The sequence below is a fragment of the Protopterus annectens genome, chromosome 3.part0, assembly GCF_019279795.1.
Source record: "Protopterus annectens isolate FY-2018-M chromosome 3.part0, PAN1.0, whole genome shotgun sequence".
Lineage (NCBI taxonomy): Eukaryota > Metazoa > Chordata > Ceratodontiformes > Protopteridae > Protopterus > Protopterus annectens.
The window spans coordinates 101,197,083-101,218,198 of NC_056731.1; the positions used below are offsets into that span (position 1 = coordinate 101,197,083).

The 21,116-nt window shown below is 39.6% G+C and overlaps 1 protein-coding gene across 3 annotated transcripts in view; it reads right to left on the reverse strand.

Annotated features, from left to right (window-relative positions):
- RAPGEF5 (Rap guanine nucleotide exchange factor 5) overlaps positions 1-21,116 on the reverse strand; it is a 1,983,710-nt gene that overhangs the window by 446,302 nt on the left and 1,516,292 nt on the right. For all 3 annotated transcript variants that reach the window (XM_044064607.1, XM_044064608.1, XM_044064609.1), the window contains exon 17: positions 16,708-16,786. In XM_044064607.1, coding sequence (XP_043920542.1) covers positions 16,708-16,786 — 79 coding nt within the window. The remainder of the gene's footprint in view (positions 1-16,707; positions 16,787-21,116) is intronic.

Genomic DNA, 21,116 nt, shown 5'->3' on the forward strand with positions numbered 1-21,116 from the left:
AATGCATTATAAGTTGAATATTTTACTGTGCACATTTTAAATGGCTAGACTGGCCTAAACTCTGGACTGATGCGTTTGCTTTTTTTTTCCTGGGAAATGCTATTCAGAAGTGAAGAGGCATAGAGACATACAAGGGAACAGATTTAGATTTTTTTTATGTCTATTGTCATGCAAAGCTGACTAAATAGTTGAATCTAGTAAAGCTGGAAATGTGAGACTGTAGCCCACTGAAGGAGGGGAGATGGGAGGAGTAACTTGGCCTGGAACTAAAACTTGCAAAACTGTTCCTTGTGAAAAGTCTTTTCTATCTCAGTAATTTGTTGACACTTTTGCAAGTTTCTTTCAGAGAATGCGTAGTACATCAGTAGAAACAACATTTGCAAAACTCAGCGCATACCAGTCAATGACACATAAGCTGCAGACTCTCAAACTAAGTGAATGGAAGTCTAGTCTGACAACAAATGGTAGGGCTATTTGTTCTTAGTCTGTGCATTATGGGACAGATTTAACTTTCCAAAGGAATCACGATGTCTGCCCCCATGAGGGCAGACAAGAGTAAAAACAAAACACAATTAGGATTGAGTACTTATTTTGCTGCAGGCAGCTTTGGGAGGTGTAGTAAATCATGGCAAGATAAAAAATATATGTTTTTTCCTTGTTGCCCGTAGTGGTCCTTTAATAAGAAATTCGTTTTGAGCATTCTGAGTGCTTTGTTTTATATTTACAGCAAAATAAATCATTTAAGCAAGTTTTAATGCCTGAAATTAAATTCTGACCTGTTTTGTGAGTCAATTCAGCAGTAGGGATGATTCACTCCTGCATATTCCTCCAACTTTAACCGGTTGCTTCATGGCTGTAACTCTGTACCCATAGTGGTCCTTTAAATTAAATGTCCGAAACTTCAACATACTGATAAAAATATTCGAAATAATTACGAAAATATTTTAAACAATATCCGAATTGCATAAAATGTACAAAAAAAGGAAAACAACCATATTTTTTCACTATGTATTACTGTTTTGTATTAACTAAAGCTATTCAAAGTATCTGAAGTGTGCAAAGTGTTTGCAAGTGTGTGCAGTATTACAGTGCAGCTATTTCCCAAAATAAATTTGTTTAAAGCATATTACGCAGAGTACAATATTTCAAAGAGCTTATTGTGCATTTGAATATTATTACAAGTACCTAGTGTATGTGAAAGTTCATAGATAATTACAAGGGCAATTTTGCATTGTGTTTTACTATAACCTGTGGGCATGGCAGAAGGATTTTGCAGACCTGCACTGCTTATGTTTGATAACAATATTGCAGAAAACTGGTGTGTGTTTGAGCAGGGATATGATATTTTCATACAGACTGCTTTTTCCTGACAAAGATGCACATATAAAAGCATTTATTCTGCTTAATGTTGCTGGTTTAGAGGCCATTGAAAGAGAGCATTCATTTGTGCATGCACCTGCTGTGTTTGCAAGGGGGTGCCATATAGCAGTACCAGCTGAAACAAGGGAAGACCCTGAGTGCTTAAAACAAAGTTAGAGAAATACGTAACCTCCAAACAAATATTACAATGGGAAGGCACTTATTTTACACAAGGATCAAAGGCCTGGTGAAACTTTTGCAGCATATATAACTGACTTGAGAAACAAGACTAAAATGTGCAGATTTGAGAGATGATATATACAAGACAGGATTGTGTGTGGTATTAATAATGACACACTGAGAAAGATTTTGCTTTGAGACAGTAACTTAATGTAGAATAAGGCCACTGATAGTTGTCAGATATACGAGCTTACAGAAAAGCCCACAAGTATGCTTATAAATGAGAATAGCTGTGGAAGGCACAGTGACAAAGCTCATGTATATAGTATGCAGCACATGGTTCAAAGAAACAGGCCCAAGCACATGGCAGCTACTGCAGGTCCTGTAACAGTCTCTGGGAATCCCCAAGTCTTTCCAGCAAATTCCAGGACATGCTCAGTAAAGCCTCCATTTCTAATACCAACTATAAACTAACGAAGTTAGATGCAGTACCAAATTTTTTTGCCAGCTGTCGAAATTGTGGTGGAAATCATGATCCCAAAAGAGAAAAGTGCTTAGCTTTTGATCAGCAGTGTCATTCTTGTAATAAGTAGAATCATTTCAAAAGGTTTTGCAAATCAAATAAGGCACATTCTTTTATCAAAAGAGGGCATCCCAAGAGGCAAGTTGATCAATTAGAAAGCTGCAACCCTACTTTTATATTGATGGTGTGTTTGTGCTTGATGAAACAGTCAATGCAGTAGATATGTGGGCAAAGAATAAAGTCTTTTGTACTGTTTGGATTAATGTGAGTTCCATAGAGCTCAAAGCAGATACTGGCTCAAAGTGTAAATGTTATGTCAGCAGAAACGTTTGCTAGAGTAAAAGCTGCAGAACAACTTGATTTGGCAAAGTGTACAAAGCGTGTTGCTTATGGTGCTGAAGAGATTCTAACCGAAGGCTCAGTAGTGCTTTCATGTTACTCTGCTGGGAACAGTTATGCCTTACAATTTTTCATAGTCGAGACACATGCAGTCATTATTAGGCCTCCAAGATAGTTTGAAAATAGGATTGATTTAATTTAATAAAAAATTCACCATGTAAGCCTACATGACAAAGAACAGTTGTGTACACTTATCATAAATGTAGATGTCTGAGTGTATTCACTGTTGCAGTCCTAACCAATGGGTTTATCTGCCTCCTGGTAGCCCTTGATTGGCCAGAATACCAAAGGTAAGTGAAAATGACGTTGACTGTCATCAGTTGTAAAGGACGTAAGGGCATCAGATACAAAAGGAGGCAGCCGATGTCACTTCCTCAGTCTTTCTTGCCATAACTGTCAGAAGTCCCCAGAAAACAAGGCTTACACCAAAATTGAGGGGGAAGGAGGGAGGGAAAGCAGGACTGCAACAGTGAATACACTCGAACATCTACATTTATGGTAACTGTACACAACTGTACTATGTTCATCGTGTTTCACTATTGCAGTCCTAACCAATGTGTTGATTACTAAAGCCCAGAAAAAAGGGAAGAGGAACCAACAGAATCAAGGATTGGAGATAATGCCCTGCAGAACAGCAGTGGCAAACCCTGCCCTGGCTCTAGAAAACAAAGGCAAATTATAATGCTTTGTGAAAGTGTGAAGAGAAGACCATGTGGCAGCTTTCAAAATGTCTTTAGTAGGGACATCCCTTAAAAAGGCTGCAGAAGTGGAAGCTGCTCTAGTTGAGTGGGTCCTAACCCCTTTAGGAGGAACCTTGCCATGAAAGGAATAACAAAAAGCAATACAATGAGCAATCCATTTAGAAATGGTTTGCTTAGAAAGAGCCTTGCCCTGGGCTCCAGGGGCAAAGCTGACCAATAGCTGTGCTAATTTCCGAAGGTCTTTAGTCCTATCCAGGTAAAACCTGAGTTGTCTATGCACATCAAGGGAATGTAGGATCCTCTCACCTCTATTTTCGGGATTAGGAAAGAAGGTAGGAAGGTGTATGGACTGATTAAGAATCAGGCTAGAAACCACCTTAGGCATAAAGGAGGAGCTGGTTCTCAGAGAGACCCTAACTGCATGGAAAATAAGAAAAGGCTCCACAGCCATTAAAGCATGCAGCTCTGAAACCCCCCTTGCAGAAGTTATAGCCAAGAGGAAGGCCGTCTTCCACCAGAGAAACTTCAAATCTGCAGTGGCAGCTGGCTCAAAAGGAGGAAGACTGAGTTTTCTCTAGAACAAAATTAAGATCCCAGGCTGGAGCAGGTGCTCTTCCGGGAGGTTTTAAGTTGCAAGCACATTTGACAAAATTTTTATCAGAGGATGAGAGAAAATGGGTTGTTCAAAAGAACAAAGAGCAGAAATGGCTGAAGCATGGATATTGATAGAGGAAAAAGAAAGACAACCTGAAGCAAACCAGCCAGGTATTCCAGGATCAGAGGAATGGTAGGCAGAGAAGAAGATTCCCCTGTAGCCTGCATCCAAAGAGAGAATCTTCCCTATTTGCCAGCATAAGACTTCCTAGTGCTAGGCCTCTTGGCCTCCCTCAGCACATCAACCACCTGCTGGGAAAGTGAAGAAGAAAGGGATGGAGTCATACAATGAGCCAAGCTGCCAAATGGAGAGACTGAAGATGAAGATGTAGAATGTTTCCCCTTTCCTAAACCAAAAGATCTGACTTCAAAGGAAGATGCCAAGGAGGAAATTGGGAAAGGCTGTGAAGCAGTGGATACCAATGCTGCCTGGGCCAGTCCGGAGCTATGAGAATAGTCCTTTGTCATTCATCCCTGATCTTCAATAATACACTGGGAAGAACAGGAGGGAAGTCATAAACTGACAGCAGCATCCAAGGGAAGGACAGAGCATCCACTCTCCAGGCTCTGCTGTGATGCTGTCTGGTGCAAAAAAGAGGTAGAAGATGGTTGTCTGGAGAGGAGAAGAGAGCCACTTGAGGAGTGCCCCAGCGTTGAATGATGCTGTAAAAATTTGCTCTGTTCATCTGCCACTCATGAGGATCCAGGTCCTGAGCTAGGAGATGCAGGCCCAGGGATGCTGCTATGGACCAAAGACTCATGCTATGTCTGCACAGGAGGTAAGAAAGAGTCCCTCCCTGCTTGTTGATGTACCACATGACCATGGTGTTGTCTGTCCTGACAAGAAGGGTCCCTGGAGTAAGAAGATGCTTGAAAGCTAGTAAAGCCTGCTGGACTGCCATCAACTCCTTTAAATTTATGTGCAGGTGCATCTGCTGGGCATTCCAACTTTCCTGTATGCAACTGCCATCCAGGTGAGCTCCTCAGGTGTAGTCCGATGCATCTGTGGTTAAGAACATGAGTGGCCAGGGGTGGCAAAAAGGCATGCCTTTGTTCTGTAGATAGGCTGTTGCCCACCACATAAACTCTGTCCGCAGACATGGACGCAGAAGAATTATCACATCCAAGTGTCTTGAGGTACCATTGCAATTTCCTCATATGCAGTTTTGCATACGGAATCATAAGAATGCAAGAGGCCATGAATCCCAGAGCTTGTAGGTATTTCCTTACAGGGAGCTGGTATAGGCTTGCCAAGTCCTTGAAGTAAACTGAAAGAGCTGTCTGCTTCTCCTGAGAGAGATATATCATCTGGGTGGCTGTGTTCAGACTCGCTCCCAGGAATGTTATCTCTTTGGATGGCACCAATTTTGATTTTTCCACGTTGAGAGTGTAACTCAGGGAAGAGAGGAGTCTTTACAAATTCTAGATCTTTTAACAGCTGTTCCTGAGAATTTGCTTGAATTAGAAAGTCATCCGAGTAAGGATAAATCTGAATTTTCTTTTGCCTGCAAAAAGCAATGACTGGAGCCAGGCACTTTGTGAAAACTCTGGGAGCAATAGACAAGCCAAAGGGCAGTGCAGAGAATTGATAATGTTGCTTGCCCACCCTGAAACGAAGGTATTGCCTGCAACTTTCCCTGATAGGGATGTACAGATAAGCTTCTTTGAGATCCAATGTTACCAGCCAGGAATCATTTTCTAACATTGGCAGTAACTGATGCAGAGTGAGCATTTTGAACTTTGGAATTATTAAGAAAGAGTTCAGGATGGATAGATCTAGGATAGGACACCAGGTGCCTTCTTTTTTTGGAACTAGAAAAAGTCTGGAATAGAAACCCTGGCCTACCTGCTGAGCAGGAATAGATTCTATTGCTCCCAGATGTAACAGAGACAAAATTTGCTTTTCTACTTCTTGGTTTGGAGGAGTGTCCGGGAATCCTTTGGGTAATGGAAAGGTGCGGAAAGAAAACTTGTGCCCTAGGGATAAAGTTCAGAGTACCCATTTGTCGTCTGTGATGGTGGCTCAAACATTTGTAAAAAGGGCCAATCTTCCCCCCTAAAGGGCTCTCCAGGCAGGCAAGAACAGGCAGAAGTTGGACAGAGTCATTGAGAATGTTTAGATTGAGATGCAGGCTTAGAACTTCCCGCCCTGGAAGAGGAAGCCTGCCAACGCTTAGACCTTTGAGAGGTAGTCACCTGCCCCCTATAAGATTTGTAACCTCTAGTCCTAGAATGTCTCTGTCTGCTGGTATCCGGGAACATCCAGCTCTTAGAAGGGTAATTCCTGCTAAAGCGAGGAGGCTGAACTTGTAGAAAGTTAACTGTCTGCATAGACTTGGCCTTGTCTTCCATCTTCTTGAGCACTTCCTCTGCTGTGCTGCCAAAAAGACTGTCCTTATGCAAAGGTACATCTAAAAGCTTAGCCTTAACAGACTCTGTTAGGGGCTGCTCCCTGAGCCAAGCATGCCTTCTAATAACAGAGCCAGTAGCTGTAGCCCTACAGGAGGCTTCTAAAATGTCAAAACCACAATGTAATGAATGTTTATTGACTAGACTGGTAGAATTCAGCAAATCCTGCATATCCTTACTCTCCGCCAACTGAGGCACACCTGCTATCCTAGACTTAATAGCTTCCAAGGTGTGCTGCTGGTATTTCAGCATATGAAAAAGACAATTAGTAGACCTAATAGCAAGAGTGGCAGAGGTATAAACCTTTTTACCCCACCTATCTAGGTTCCTGGATTCCCTGTCAGAAGGAACAGGATTTTTAATAACAGTGGCCTTAACTCCTTTAGGGCCTTGAGAAAGAACCTCTGGATCAGCCAACGGATTCCTGAAAAGAAACAAATGAGAATCAGGGACTCTACAGTACCTGTCAGGTTTCCTGGGAGCAGGAGGAACCGAATTTGGAGTCAAGGAATTTTCCAGAAAAACATCATCAACCACTTCCAACAGAGGTGGAATAGCCAAAGGCTTATGCTGAGGCAAATCCAAAAACTCCCTAATCCTTTTCTTAGAAAGGGGGTAAATCCTGACTTTCCCATTTAAAATTTTCCCTGAGAGTATTTAAAGTATCACCAAAAGAGAAATCTTCTGGAGGAGAAGCAGAAGGGATGGACTCCTCTGTGTCTGAATCCTCAAAAGGAGAGAAAGCTTATGAAACCTCTTCTTCATCAACAGAAATGCTAGAAATATCAGAACCTGAACAGGACAAAGCCTCAGAAGAGACATCTCTACCTCTTTTTGAAGGAGGCTGTGAACCCTTAATAAGAGTCAAAAGGCCATCAGCCATTTTAACCATTTGAGAATGAGGTAAATGAGAGGAAACTGGAGCCTGCTTCTTCACAGGCTTACGACCGGAGGATTTACCTGCAAGTCTAAAGGACTCGGGAGGCCTGGCAACCTCCATAGTTGCAGCCGAAGTTGTCGGTATGAGCTTGCTGTCTGAACGAAGAATGGAGGTCTCGGACACTGGAGTCAGCTTCGTGGCACCGGATCCAGCTGAAGACACAACAGGCAGAAGGTCAGAAGGCTAAATGGATGCCAGAGGCCTCTGAAATGGTCTCAACCGAGGCCTGCGGTTGAAAATCTGTGGGCTGCAAAGGTGTCTCACTGGCTACCACATGACTGATGACCAACCTATCATCATCCGAGGATTTGACCTTCGGAAGCCTGTCGCGGTCCTTATCTTTACACTTCTTAGGGATATCCGAAGCCTGAAGATCAGTGGATGCCATACCAACAAACTTAGGCCAAACTCCAAAATGCTTAGCTAAAAGCTTAGCCTGATGGTGAATAGTACGCAGATAAAAGGAAGCACAAAGATCACAATTAGGAACATTGTGGTCAAAGCCTAAACAAATAATACAACAGGAATGAAAATTTCTATGGGTAATCTGCTTTCCACAGGTAAGACAATTATTAACCTTTTCTGACATTCGTTAAGGCAAGAAAAGAGGAGTTGGAAACAAAAAAGGTAAACTGCCGACCGTCACTCATGCAAGAAATGCTTTTGCTTCGTGCTCCACTGCAAGGAAGACTGAGGAAGTGATGTTGGCTGCCTCCTTTTGTATCGTACGCCCTTACATCCTTTACAACTGATGACAGCCAACGTAATTTTTACTTACCTTTGGTATTCTGGCCGATCAAGGGCTACTGGGAGCCGGATAACCCACTGGTTAGGACTACAACACTGAAACACGATGAACATCAGCTCAAATATCACCCAAACTATATTTTCTGAGTATGCTGATATTTCTGCAAACAAACAAGGAAAACTACCAGTTGTGTACTCTATGAAGTTAAACCCAGAGGTCAGCCTAGTTGTCAGACCAGCACAGAAAGTTCCAGTAGCTATGCAGAACAGAGTCAAAGCCAATCTAGACAAAATGATTAGGCTAGGAGTAATTTGTCCAGCAGAACAACCTACTGAATGGGTACCTCCATGGTGGTAGCTCAGATGACATCAGAATATGTATTGATCCAAGAGATCTGAACAAAGCATTAAAAACACCTCATCATCCAATGTGTACAGTTGAAGATGTTGCTGCCCTCATGCCAAACACCACTGTATTTTTTCTCTTGGATGCAAAGAGTTCATTTTGGCAAATTTTACTTGACTGAAAATCTTCATTGTTAACCACGTTCAGTACACCATTTGGAAGATACATATTTCTGAGAAAGCCATTTGGAATAAATTCTGCCAGTGAAGACTTTCAGCGTTCGATTGAAAAAATATTTTAGGGCTATCCATGTGCTATTATAATAGATGATATTCTAGTAAGAGGCAATGGTGAAGTTGGACATGACAGAAACCTCAAGAAAGTACTGGGAAGAGCATGTCAAGTGAATCTTAAGCTGAATCCTCAGAAGTGCAAATTCAAGTTACAAGAAGTCACTTATCTTGGTAACTTGTTTACCAGTTCAGGCATATGACCAGATTTATTTATTTACTTATTTTACATTTGTTGACCGGGATAATCCGTCTGGGTATGAGCCCATATTACGCGGAGGCCCGGGGAGAAAAGCACCAATAAAACAAGAACAACATTGACAGGTACAGTGTTGGCTTTGCACAGAATTTAACAGAAATATCTAGAGACAATAAAGAAAGTACAATATACAATAGGCACTTTAGTGAAAAGGAGAAAGTTATTACAAAATAGTAAAGTCATATATATATATATATATATATATATATATATATATATATTTATATATATATATATACACATATATATATATATATATATATATACACACACATATATATATATATATATATATATATATATATATATATTTTTTTTTTTTTAATTTATTTTTGAGGGCAGGGGTCCATCTTTAGTTGATCATTTGAATATACTTTAATGTGTGTACATATGTATACCCTTACAAAAGAAAAGAAATTATCAAATTATACTCTTATTGAAGGTTTGAAGGTAGCTGATAGGTGGTGTTAACAAGTGGGAGTGGGGTATACATTGAGACTATAAAATGTAGGGGATGAAATTTGATGTGGGCTTATGTGATATTAGCCTGGCTTGGTGCAGGAGCAGAGCCAGTTGTTATTAAAGTGGTCTTTGAGCAGAGTTTTGAATTGGTGTACGTTGGTAGCATTTAGGATGTGTTGAGAGACTGAGTTCCAAAGTTTAGAAATGTGTTGGGAGTAGAGGGTGTTCCCGGCTTTGTTATTGCTTTTGGATACTTGGAGGAGTGTTTTGTGTGAGGATCGGAGTTGCTGAGTGTTGGAATATGGTTGGAGTAATTGTTGTAGGGCTGGGGTTCTGTTTGGCTGGTATATTAGTTGGCGAGTAAAGACAAGTTGGGTATAGGTTTGCTGTTGTGGGAATTCTAGCCAATTTATTTGTTGCAGAGCAGTGGAGGGACCTATATGGGGAGCTAGTGGCGAACTTGGCTATTTTATTGTAGGGTGATTCAAGTTTGGTAAGGTCAGTTTTGTTAAGGTTTGTAAAGATGGGAGAAACACAGAGAACAGTAGATAAGAGATGAGTCCTGGCGATGCTTAATCTAGAATGACTAGTCAGGAAAGGATTAATTCGGTAGAGACAGCCTAGTTTGATGTGTGTTTTTTAATGGTTTGAGAAAGGTGTAGGTCGAATTTTAATTTGCTATCAATTGTGACACCTAGTAATTTGGTATGTGAGCTGGTGTTGTTGGAGGAGTGGATTTGAAAAGTGGCTGAGGGACTGGGTGTTTTGGTGGGGAGAAAGAGCATGAGTTTGGTCTTGTTTGGGTTCAGTATGAGGATAGTGTTAGTTAGCCAGGATTCTACTTCTAGGAAGGATTGATGTGTTACAGCCTGTAGTTGTGTTAGAGAGGGGGGCGGAGAATCAGGGTATGGTCATCTGCATATTGGATGACAGAGGTGAGAGATGTGGATTTATGGAGTTGATTTGTGAAGATGATCCTTCCAAACAGTAAATCTTGAGATGCCAGTTCCAGGCAATGTCCAAGCCCTACAACGTTTTATTGGCATAGTCATCTAGGCAAGTTCATTCCAGATTTAAGCCAACTTTCAGCACCACTCAGAGAACTGACACGCAAAGATATAATTTGGTCATGATCAAAACAGCACCAACCAGTATTTGATGTCCTGAAACAGAAAACTGCCAACCCACCAACTCTCAGCTACTATGATGTTCACAAACCAGTTACTCTTTCCTGTGATGCTTCTAAGTTTGGTCTAGGTGCAGTCATCTTTCAAGCAGGTAGACCAGTAGCCTATGCTTCGAGAACTTTTACCCAGACTGAGATGCAATACGCCCAGATTGAGAAAGAGCTTTTGGTAATTATGTTTGCATGTTCAAAGTTACATGATTATATTTATAGTTAACTTATCCAGACTGAAACTGATTACCAACCTCTTGTTACTATTTTGAGAAAGCCTACGCATACAGCTCCAGCTAGACTGGAATGCATGATGCTCAAATTGTAGTACAATTTCAATCTTGTCTACACAAAAGGCAAGCTTCTTTATCGTGCTGACAATTTCTCCAGATCGCCCAGAAAAAAAACACAATACAGCATAACAATGAGCAACTCGATTTTGAGGTCATGGAAGTGAGAAATTTTTCTTCCATACATCTTGATGAAGCTCAGAACTCAGAGAGCTTCAGATCGAAATTTTCCAGAACCTAAACCTCTTTATCAGTCGAGGATGGCCTTCAAAGCAATCTTGTTTACCAGTAGAAGTGCAACCTTATTTTCCATACAGAGATGAGATTTTGTCAGACAATGGTATCATCATGAAAGGTCCTAAAGTGATTGTTCCAAAATCCTTGCAACAAGACTATATTAAGATCTTGCATCGGGACTACCCAGGAACTGATTCTACCAAAAGAAGGGTGAGAGGTCTACTGTTTTTGCCTTCTATGTCAGGAGATATTGAGAAAGTACTTTCATCTTGTTCAGTATGTAATAATACAAAGCCGCAGCAACAAAAAGAAGCATTTCAGTTAAGCCAGATTTCTGAACTACCTTGTTTGATAGTATCCAGAGATATCTTTGAGTGGAATGGTCAACATTACTTGGTGTTAGTAGATTGTTATTCAAATTGGTTCAAGACTGACTTACTTCCCAACCTAACTTCCAGTACTGTCATTACTAAGTTGGTGACATTTTTCTGTCCATGGTAGTCCGCACAGAATTATTTCTGACAATGGTGCATAGTTTACTAGTCAGCAGTTCGAGTAGTCCTGAATACCCTCAGTCAAACGGCTTGGCTGAATGTGCAGATCAAAGTGCAAAACAGCTATTACAGAAATCCAGATGTGACAATACCAATGTTTTTCTCAACTTGTTAAATCTCAGAAACATTCCTTGTGATAAACATCTTGATTCATCTGCCCAGAGACTTATGTTGAGACAAACCAGAACCACACTACCAATCAACAGTAATTTGCTGGCTCCATGTATGAACAACAAAGCCATAAAAGCTCAACTGTTGAAAATGTGTTTGTCTCAGAAGTCTTACTATGATAAAACCAGCAAACCGCTCTGTTCTTTACACAAAAGGGAGATAGTGCAGACGTCAAAAGGTTTTTATTGCATCGGATTTGTGAAAAGTTTGTGTCAAGAGCCCCCCCCCCCCCCCCACTACTATATATACTAACTCCAGGGTCGCACAACAGTGGGGAAAAGGCCATATATAACTTTCAGTGAATTGTGTTTTCAGTGAATTAAGCTTTCAGTGAATTGTGCTTTCAGTGAATTGTGCACAGTCAAATGTGCTTTCAGTGAATAGTCCTAGACCCATATATATATATATATATATATATATATATATATATATATATATATGTGTGTGTGTGTGTGTGTGTGTGTGTTAGCGAAGGTGTGCATTTTTTTTTTCATATTTGCTGAATGTATCCTTCAACTTAACCTGTTTGTCGTACTGGGATTCACAATAATTTAGTTTAGGGAGTCATCAAAACATGAAGCCAAACAATGAAAAGGTTCCATTCTTTATTCCTTTCTAAAGCCAGGTAACCTTTGCATGTTAATATCTCCAGACTTCTGCCTATGAATACAAATAATTGACATAACTCTAGCTGAGACTTTACATATGACATACACTGTAATCCCACAGGACACACATAGGCAGAGCAGCAGTGGTAAGACTGTTCACAGAAGAAGCAGTTAGTCATCCAAATAGGAGAGAAATTTGACCCTTTGCAACTCCAGGTCCACTACAAGTACACATATGCACTTGTCAAACATTCTAGGATGTGTGGTAAGGCCAAATGGAAGAACCCTAAACTGACAGTGACTTGATCCTAATCAGAAGTGAAAAATACCTCAGAGTCATGGCCGTCGATGTGGAGATAGGTGCCTTGGAGGTCCAAAGATCACATCCAGTCTCATTCAGACAAATGTGGTAGGAAGGACTTATGTGCTCATCCAAAATGTTTTCTTGGCAACTAAAAGCTATTTACTTCACTTAAACCTAAAACTGGCCTGAGCTCTAATAAACAGGTCTATATTAGTTTGCCGAAAGATATTTCCAGTGAACACCTCTTCATAGTCACAAAACAATGAGAAATCACTTCTGCAGTTCGTGGAATTTTCCCAGGGCAGTGAAGTAGTTGCCCAACTACACAACTTTGGCCTTTTCTCCACTTTAGTGCAATCTTGGAGTTGATATATATAGTTAGGGGGGAGTGGGGGGTTGAAGCCTCCCATTGGGTGGGTTTGATTTACGACTGTACATCGTGTGTTTAATTGTGCTGTGGGGGTAATTGTTTCATTACCCTGAGAAAATTCCGTGACATGTGGAAGTGATTTTTGACGGTTAGGTGTCGAAGAGGTGTTCGCTGGAAATATATTTCTATGAACTAATATAGACCTCTAATAAACAGAGGTCTTGGAAATGCCATTCCTTTCTATGCACAAGTAATGTACATCTTCTCTTTAAATGTGCTTTAGTCAGAAAATGTATTTGGTACAGAATGGTAATAAAAACCTTGAAAAGATGTAATAGCTTAGCGGTAGAGTTGCCGGCCTAAGAGTAGGCAGGCAGGGTTCGAGCCCCCACAACTTTTTTGGGGTTGGGAGGATGGTGTAATGGTTAAGGTGTTTGCCTTACAAACACAACGTACAGGGTTTGAATCTCACAGGGGATAATTGGCTAAGCTTAAAATGGCTCGCAAGGGCAGTTAGCTTAGTACTAATCTATGAACCTATGAACCTAAAATGTAATTGCAAGGATTTTTAAATACAAGAAAGACATTTCATGATGATTACCTGTTGTCATACTCTCAACTGTCCAGATTTCGGCAGAATGGCCAGATTTTTGCTTCATATTTTTGGTCTGTCTCTCATAAAATTGTGGTTTTCTAGAAAATCAATTGGTCAAGTCAGAATATAATGACACATTTGAGTTTCAGGCTTCATACCTTTCAGAAAATTCATGCTAATTTCAAACTTATTATTCTATCAACTTTGTAAGTCTAAGAGCAATATTTAAAAATTGTACATATTTTTGGGCCTTTGTTCCCCATTATTTATGGCTTTGTCCAGATTTTTTGCTCTAAGAGTTTGAGAGGTATGCCTGCTGTGATGCTGGGCTGCCACCACTGCCACCAAATGTGACAGTAAACTGGCATCCCTGCCCTAAGATGTGACAATACTAATGCAACACAGCCACCAGTGTGACATCTAGATGGCAGGATATCACCCACTGACATCAAAATGGATGGCACAGATCGGGGTTTTAATCCTACCACTTGCAACCATGGGTGAAGTAATAGCAGGTAAGTGTACATATATCAATCTGTCAATAATTAATACACAAGATATAACTTGGCTCAAAGAACATGAAGGAAATATGTACTGCTATCCTTGGAATGGGCTTCAAACTTCCACATCCAGACTGGCTAGAACAGATCACTTACAGGCTGAATCTCTGGCCAATCACTTTCTGTGTTCTCTGTGAACAACTATTTTCCACTGCCCTTTTATCCATAGTAACTGCCTTTTACACAAATTTTTATTTTCCTACAAACACAAATGCGCATGAGCGCACACACACAAACACACACAACTACCAGGGAAAGCTGGCAATTCTCCAATTCCCCACAGCTTTCTTCCTGGAACTGTAATACCTCCACAACTCATGAAAAGCCAAAGACTTCCATTGTCCTGTGGCTGTCGAATATGAAATACTCCAATTTACATTTCTTTCAATTTATGTATTAGTCAGTCTAATGGGAGCTGCGTACTCCACAACTTGTTAACCCAACACTGTAAATAATGATTATCCTCTTTTCAGATAAATAGCGTAACATAAACAGTCTTATGAATAAACAAACCAAGAACAAGAGTGTAAACATTAACAAATAAACTGTACACAAACAATGAAAACAGTGCAAATACAGTGGAAAATATACACAGGTGACACTCTCAGAAAAAAGGTCCAGATTTTAAGTTCCTTGGCTATAGCCTACTACAGAAATGCTAGCACTAACAGTAAATTAAAAATTGATACTCAAATTGCTTCACACAAACAAGACATCAGCATTTAGCACTTTATAGTATACACAGTTGTATAACATGTTTTCCCCCAGCCCACAGTGTCCATAACATCTTTATCCTATTGCTAGAGAATAAGTAGATATACCAGTTATTTTACAAACCCACAGCAAATGCAGTGATTGCAAATACACGTCTACATCTGCTTTCCTTGAATCCTGAAATACACTATGGTGTTTTAAGTCCAACAGCAATTACACTTCAAAAGAGATACAGGTCCTGCAATTTCATCTTTGTTTGCTACGTTATCAAGAGGAATAAGTAAATATGGTGATCCAACACACTTCAAAAGCCATTGCATGTTCTTTGATATTCAGAAAAATAAAAAGTCACACATTCCTGTAGCCATGAGACATTACTGACTGTAGATGAACAAGACGGAAGAGAAAGAAAGAAAGAAAAAAAAAACTTTCCATTTTTCCTAACTTTTCAATGGTTTGTCTGTGTAACCTTCTTATCCTTTGGTTTGAGTGTTACATGGAATATTTTGCAGTCATCCTAATATTATGGACATCAGGCTTGTTTTGGTCTCTGTGTTTCTAAAGTATGGCCAAAAAATCCACTTAAGCTGTTTTGACAAGCAGAAAAGGATGAAACATGGCACAACTACACTTAGTGGGTTTTGTCTCTATTGGCCTGAATGCACCAGTGAGGTTTTAAAAAGAAAAATACAGTTGTGGATATTCAGAAGCTACGTAGCTGAAACACTGGTATGTCCTTAAGGGATCATTTGCATATGTCCCATTGGCCTCCATTACAGGATATTTAAGGCATTAAACAGTGAAGGCTCTAAGCTTTGCTGGATCTTTCTTACAGTTGTAACTAAATGGTTTGTCTGGCTGAACTTTTTTTTACTGGAAACAGTGTTGTGGTTGAACATTCAGAACTTTGACCCTTTGTAATGCTGGCACGAGTGACCGAATATTACTTGGTGCGAGGTCATGGTACAGTGGAGATTGGGAATTTGCCCTTTTTTCCATTGCTGTGTGAGCTCAGAGTTGGTAATAGTAGGGGGTGTGGGGATACAGTGGGGCTTGTCCCTGAAAAAAAAACTTTTTTTTCCCAATTTTGTTTTCCTATTCTGTCACATTAGATCGAGTCACTTATGTTTGATATGGTGCTTTTTTGATTATAGATAGTACACTCACATATACATTCATATGTACATATATATTTTAATGGATAAACCTAATTTGACCGTGAATGTAAATGAAGCAATTTTTGTTAAGTGAGCTAATGCTGCTATATAATTTTGCCACAGTGAATGGTATGCTCTACTTAACTGAACTGTTCAGAGACTTAACCAGGAATTTTTGGAATTGTACAGTAGCTTCAACAATGTAGCCCCTTCTCCAGGATAATGATTATCTGGAAAGTTTATCTTTTAATACTTAAAAAATATGGAAAACATCTGAAATGACAAACATAAGCAAAAATTCAAAACTATTTTAACCACAACCAGACATACTGACAAAGTAAAACATTGCTGAAGAACATAACTATAAACATGGCAACTATGCCAGGACTATTTAAAATTTGAATTCTATCACATTTTCATGCACAAAATAAATCATTTTGAGAAATGTAGTAAAACTGTAACTGGAGTATGCCCTATGCCTGGCTACATCCTGAGCTGTTCTTCATATCCTGACAGGAATAAAAAAGCTGGAGAACAACCTTGGAAGTTAATTTAATTCAGAAATAAAAACGTGCATGCAAAATAAAACACAAACAACTTGTAAATAAAGGAAGTGTAGTCATTATGATAAATAATCTGAAGTGTCACCAAAAACCTCTGTAATAGAGCAGAAGTAAAAACGAAGCAAACTGAAAGGATATTGCCTTAGTAGTGCTTGGCAAAGATCCCCTGTAGACATGAAGACAGTGTAAGTGAGCAAAAAATCATCAAGCAGAGAATCTGTGAAGACAAAAAAAGGAAAATTAGCCATCAGTATCAAAATCTTTTCAGTAAGTCTCTAGTGTTTCTAAATGCATTCAATGTATTTTTTCATACTACAGACAGGAAAAAGATATACATGAGATCACTGAAAGCAAGTTAACTCCAACAAAAATCCTTTTTTTGTTTAAGTCATAAGCTCAGGTACTATTATCTCCAGATGGTACTCTTGACAGTATTACAAACATATGGGCTGTTGATATCTAACTGCAATGTCTTACATTTGTTAATATTCAGAATGAAAGTTAGCTATTCATCTTTGATATCCACATTCATACAATCTCTCCTGGAATTACCATACGCATTATGATGACGTTTCAAACCATCTGCAAAGTGAGCCCTTGGTCCAGCTGTTAGTAATGCAACAGATTCCTCAATTGCCTTATTGATCAATAGACATGATTTAATAGTCACTAAATACTATATATATATATATAAAATATTTATTTGTATGTGTGTTTGTTGTGTGCGTGTGCAAAGTGGGGTCTGCCTCAAATACACACTTGCTGGGTTTACCCTCTGCAATACCAAAACATGCAGTATCCCACTTCCCACCATCACTGTGGATACAACAAATCTGTCACAGGTCTTTGTCCTCAATGACTTTTGATTTAAAGTATTCCAGTAAATGTGTTGATGTTGCACCGACTGAACACAACTTAATAAAACCATTTTTTTTCAGGGGAGTAAGCCCACACCCCCTGCTACTTATATATACCAATTCTGAGATTGCACTACAATGGCGAAAGGGCAAATTGCCAAGTCCCCACTGTAATGCAGTCTTGCAGATGAAATGATTGGTAATTTGTGATCTTTAAACATTTGATCACTTTTGCTAGTCTTTTCAGGGCTGGAACAAATGATAGTTCAATGTAGGTGAATGCACACACTCCCCCATTAAAGTTGTGTGTTTGTGGGGGGACTGTGCCCCCCTGCACCACCAATGTGAATGCTCTGCCCTATACCCACAGTCTCAGAATATACATGCTTTCAAGGTTGCACCAGCTTGGAAAAAAAAGAGATTAATGATGTTTCCCTTTTCTCTGAGTTAGCCCAACCTCAGAAGTAGCATATTTAGATGTGTGGTGGCCATAGCTCCACATCAGGGAGTGCAAGGGGATACAGCCTCTTTGACAAACACATTTTTACAATGCTTCCTATAGCACAGCTGCTGTGATAGTCAAATAGGGTGGTGAGACAATGAGGTTAGGAAACTATACATACAGTTATATATCTACACACAACATATTTATTTATATATATATATATATATATATATATATATATATATATATATATGTGTGTGTGTGTGTGTGTGTGTGTGTGTGTGTGTAAGTAGTATGAATGTCTGTAGCTGCTGCAGTATACAGGTATAGGCAGTACAGCCCAGAAGGCTTCTCATTATCCTTTCTTGAATATCATTTTTCATTACGTCTGCATACACTGTGTGCCAGTATCACCCAGTTCTCCATATGGCTGCACACTCTGTGGCCAGTGGCACAAAAGGATGGATTTTGCCATGATGGCAACACCTACTGGGTTTTACTGACGCCAGCTGCCAATTATGCAAATGATCTGCTTGAACAGCAGTGGAAGCATTCTAGATGTGATGGCAACCTACTTTGTTTTGTCCACAGTTCAGAAATATATAGATATGTGTGTGTGTGTGTGTGTGTGTGTGTGTTTCGAAGGAATGGCTCATTACAGAACACTATCACTGTTCAGCAACTATGCGTCTAAAAAAGCAGAAGATCATCTGTGGTGTTACTGCACCTTTATGATTCTGTTATAAGCCAGTTTCAGAAGACAGTTTTGCAGCTCACTACAGCTGTTTCTGAGTAGTGTTAGTGTATTAATAATAGAATACAGCTCATCTGCATATATAATGTGCATCAGCAACCTGCTTAATACAAAGCAGCATGTTACTTCTGCAGACACACTGTACAGCTGTCTACTAAGTGAAAAAGAGTATTTTACTTACATTCTAGCACGTTACCTCTATGCAGCATAACAAATAACTCTGAATCCCATATTTGCGTATAAATGTCGTTAGTAGTTAAAGCTGTGGTAATATTTTCTGGAGAATTAAAACAAACCTAAAGCTGTAAATATTCTGCTTAGCTCATCAGTGCAACATTTTCTCTCTTCTCACTTCTGTTTTTTTGTTATCACTTGTTGGAGAAGGACTACTATCCCATTCCACAATTACTTATCTGCCTTGCGTCCAGTGAACTCTGGTTTAGGCTCCATCGCTCTTGTGACTCTAAATTAGATAAATCAGGTATATGTGCTGAATGAATGAATGGTATCATCTGCTTGGGAACAAAATCAGTACCTGCCACAGTATTTTTCTGGCTGTTTGCTTCACACCAGTAAACATACTCAAATTCACTGATTTATACAGTGCAATGAACAAGTAATTGCCCCCTTCCTGACTTCTTATTTTTTTGCATGTGTGTCACACTTAAATGTTTCAGATCATCAAACAAATGTAAATATTAGACAAATATAACCTAAGTAAACAAAAAATGCAGTTTTTAAGTGATGGTTTTTATTTATTAAGGAAAAAAAAACTATCCAAACCTACATGGCCCTATGACAAAAAGTAATTGCCCCCTAAACCTAATAACTGGTTGTACCACCCTTAGCAGCAACAACTACAATCAAGCGTTTGTGATAAATGACAATGAGTCTTTCAGATTGCTGTTGTGGAATTTTGGCCCACTCTTCTTTGCAGAATTGTTTTAATTCAGCCATATTGGAGAGTTTCCGAGCATGAACCGCCTTTTTAAGGTCATGCCACAGCATCTCAGTTGGATTCAAGTCCAGATTTTGACTAAGCCACTCCAAAACCTTCATTTTGTTTTTTTTAAGCCATTCAGAGGTAAGCCATTCAGAGGTGGACTTGCTGGTGTGTTTTGGATCATTGTCCTACTGTAGAACCCAAGTGCACTTCAGCTTGAGGTCACGAACTGATGTCAGCACATTCTCCTTCAGGATTTTTTTGGTAGAAAGCAGAATTCATGGTTCCATCAATCACAGCAAGTCATCCAGGTCCAGGAGCAGCAAAGCAGCCCCAGACTATCACACTACCACCACTATGTTTGACTGTTGACATGATGTTCTTTTTCTGAAATGCTGTGTTACTTTTATGCCAGATGTAACGGGACGCACACCTCCCAAAAAGTTCAACTTTTATTTGGTCAGTCCACAGAATATTTTCCTAAAATTCTTGGGGATCATCAAGATGTTTTTTGGCAAATGTGAGACAAACCTTTATGTTCTTTTTGGTCAGCAGTGGTTTTCGCCTTGGAACTCTGCCATGCATGTCATGTTTGCCCAGTCTCTTTCTTATGATTGAGTCATGAACTTAACTGAGGCAAGTGAGGCCGGCAGTTCTTTAGATGTTGTTCTGGGTTCTTTTGTGACCTCTTGGATGAGTCGTCGCTCCGCTCTTGGGGTAATTTTTGTAGGCCGGCCACTCCTGGGAAGGTTCACCACTGTTCCATGTTTTCCACATTTGTGGATAATGGCTCTCACCGTGGTTCGCTGGAGTCCGAAAGCTGTAGAAATGGCTTTGTAACCTTTTCCAGACTGATAGATGTCAATTACTTTGTTTCTCATCTGTACCGGAATTTCTTTAGATCGCAGCATGAGGTCTTCCTTTTTGGGATCTTTTGCCCTACTTCACTTTGTCTGACAGGTTCTATTTAACTGATCTCTTGATTCAGCAGGTCTGGCAGTAATCAGGCCTGGGTATGGCTAGTGAAACTGAACTCAGCTTTCCCAAAAATGTGATTAACCAATTGCTTCATGATTTAACAAGGGGGCAATTACTTTTTCACATAGGGCCATGTAGGCTGGGACAGCTTTTTTTCCCTTAATAAATAAAAATCATCATTTTGTGTTTACTTGGGGAATATTTGTCTAATATTTACATTTGTTTGATTATCTGAGACATTTAAGTGTGACAAACATGCAAAAACATAAGAAATCAGGAAAGGGCAAATACTTTTTCATTGCACTGTATGTTTATTAGAAGCTGTGTCGGCCCAAAAAAGTATTGCGGCTTATCTTATATGGTAAACTAGTGGCATATAAACCTAAGACAATACTGACAAAGATGGAGACTTTTCCTGAATGACCCAAAATGGGATGAAAAATACTTAAAAGAAGAGCTAGACAGCAAGACAGACTATCACAGAATTAGACAGCAGGACACAATATCGCAGACTGCTCTGCAGTTTGAAGTAAGTTTGTATCTTTAGGTGCATACAATTTAGAAGCATAC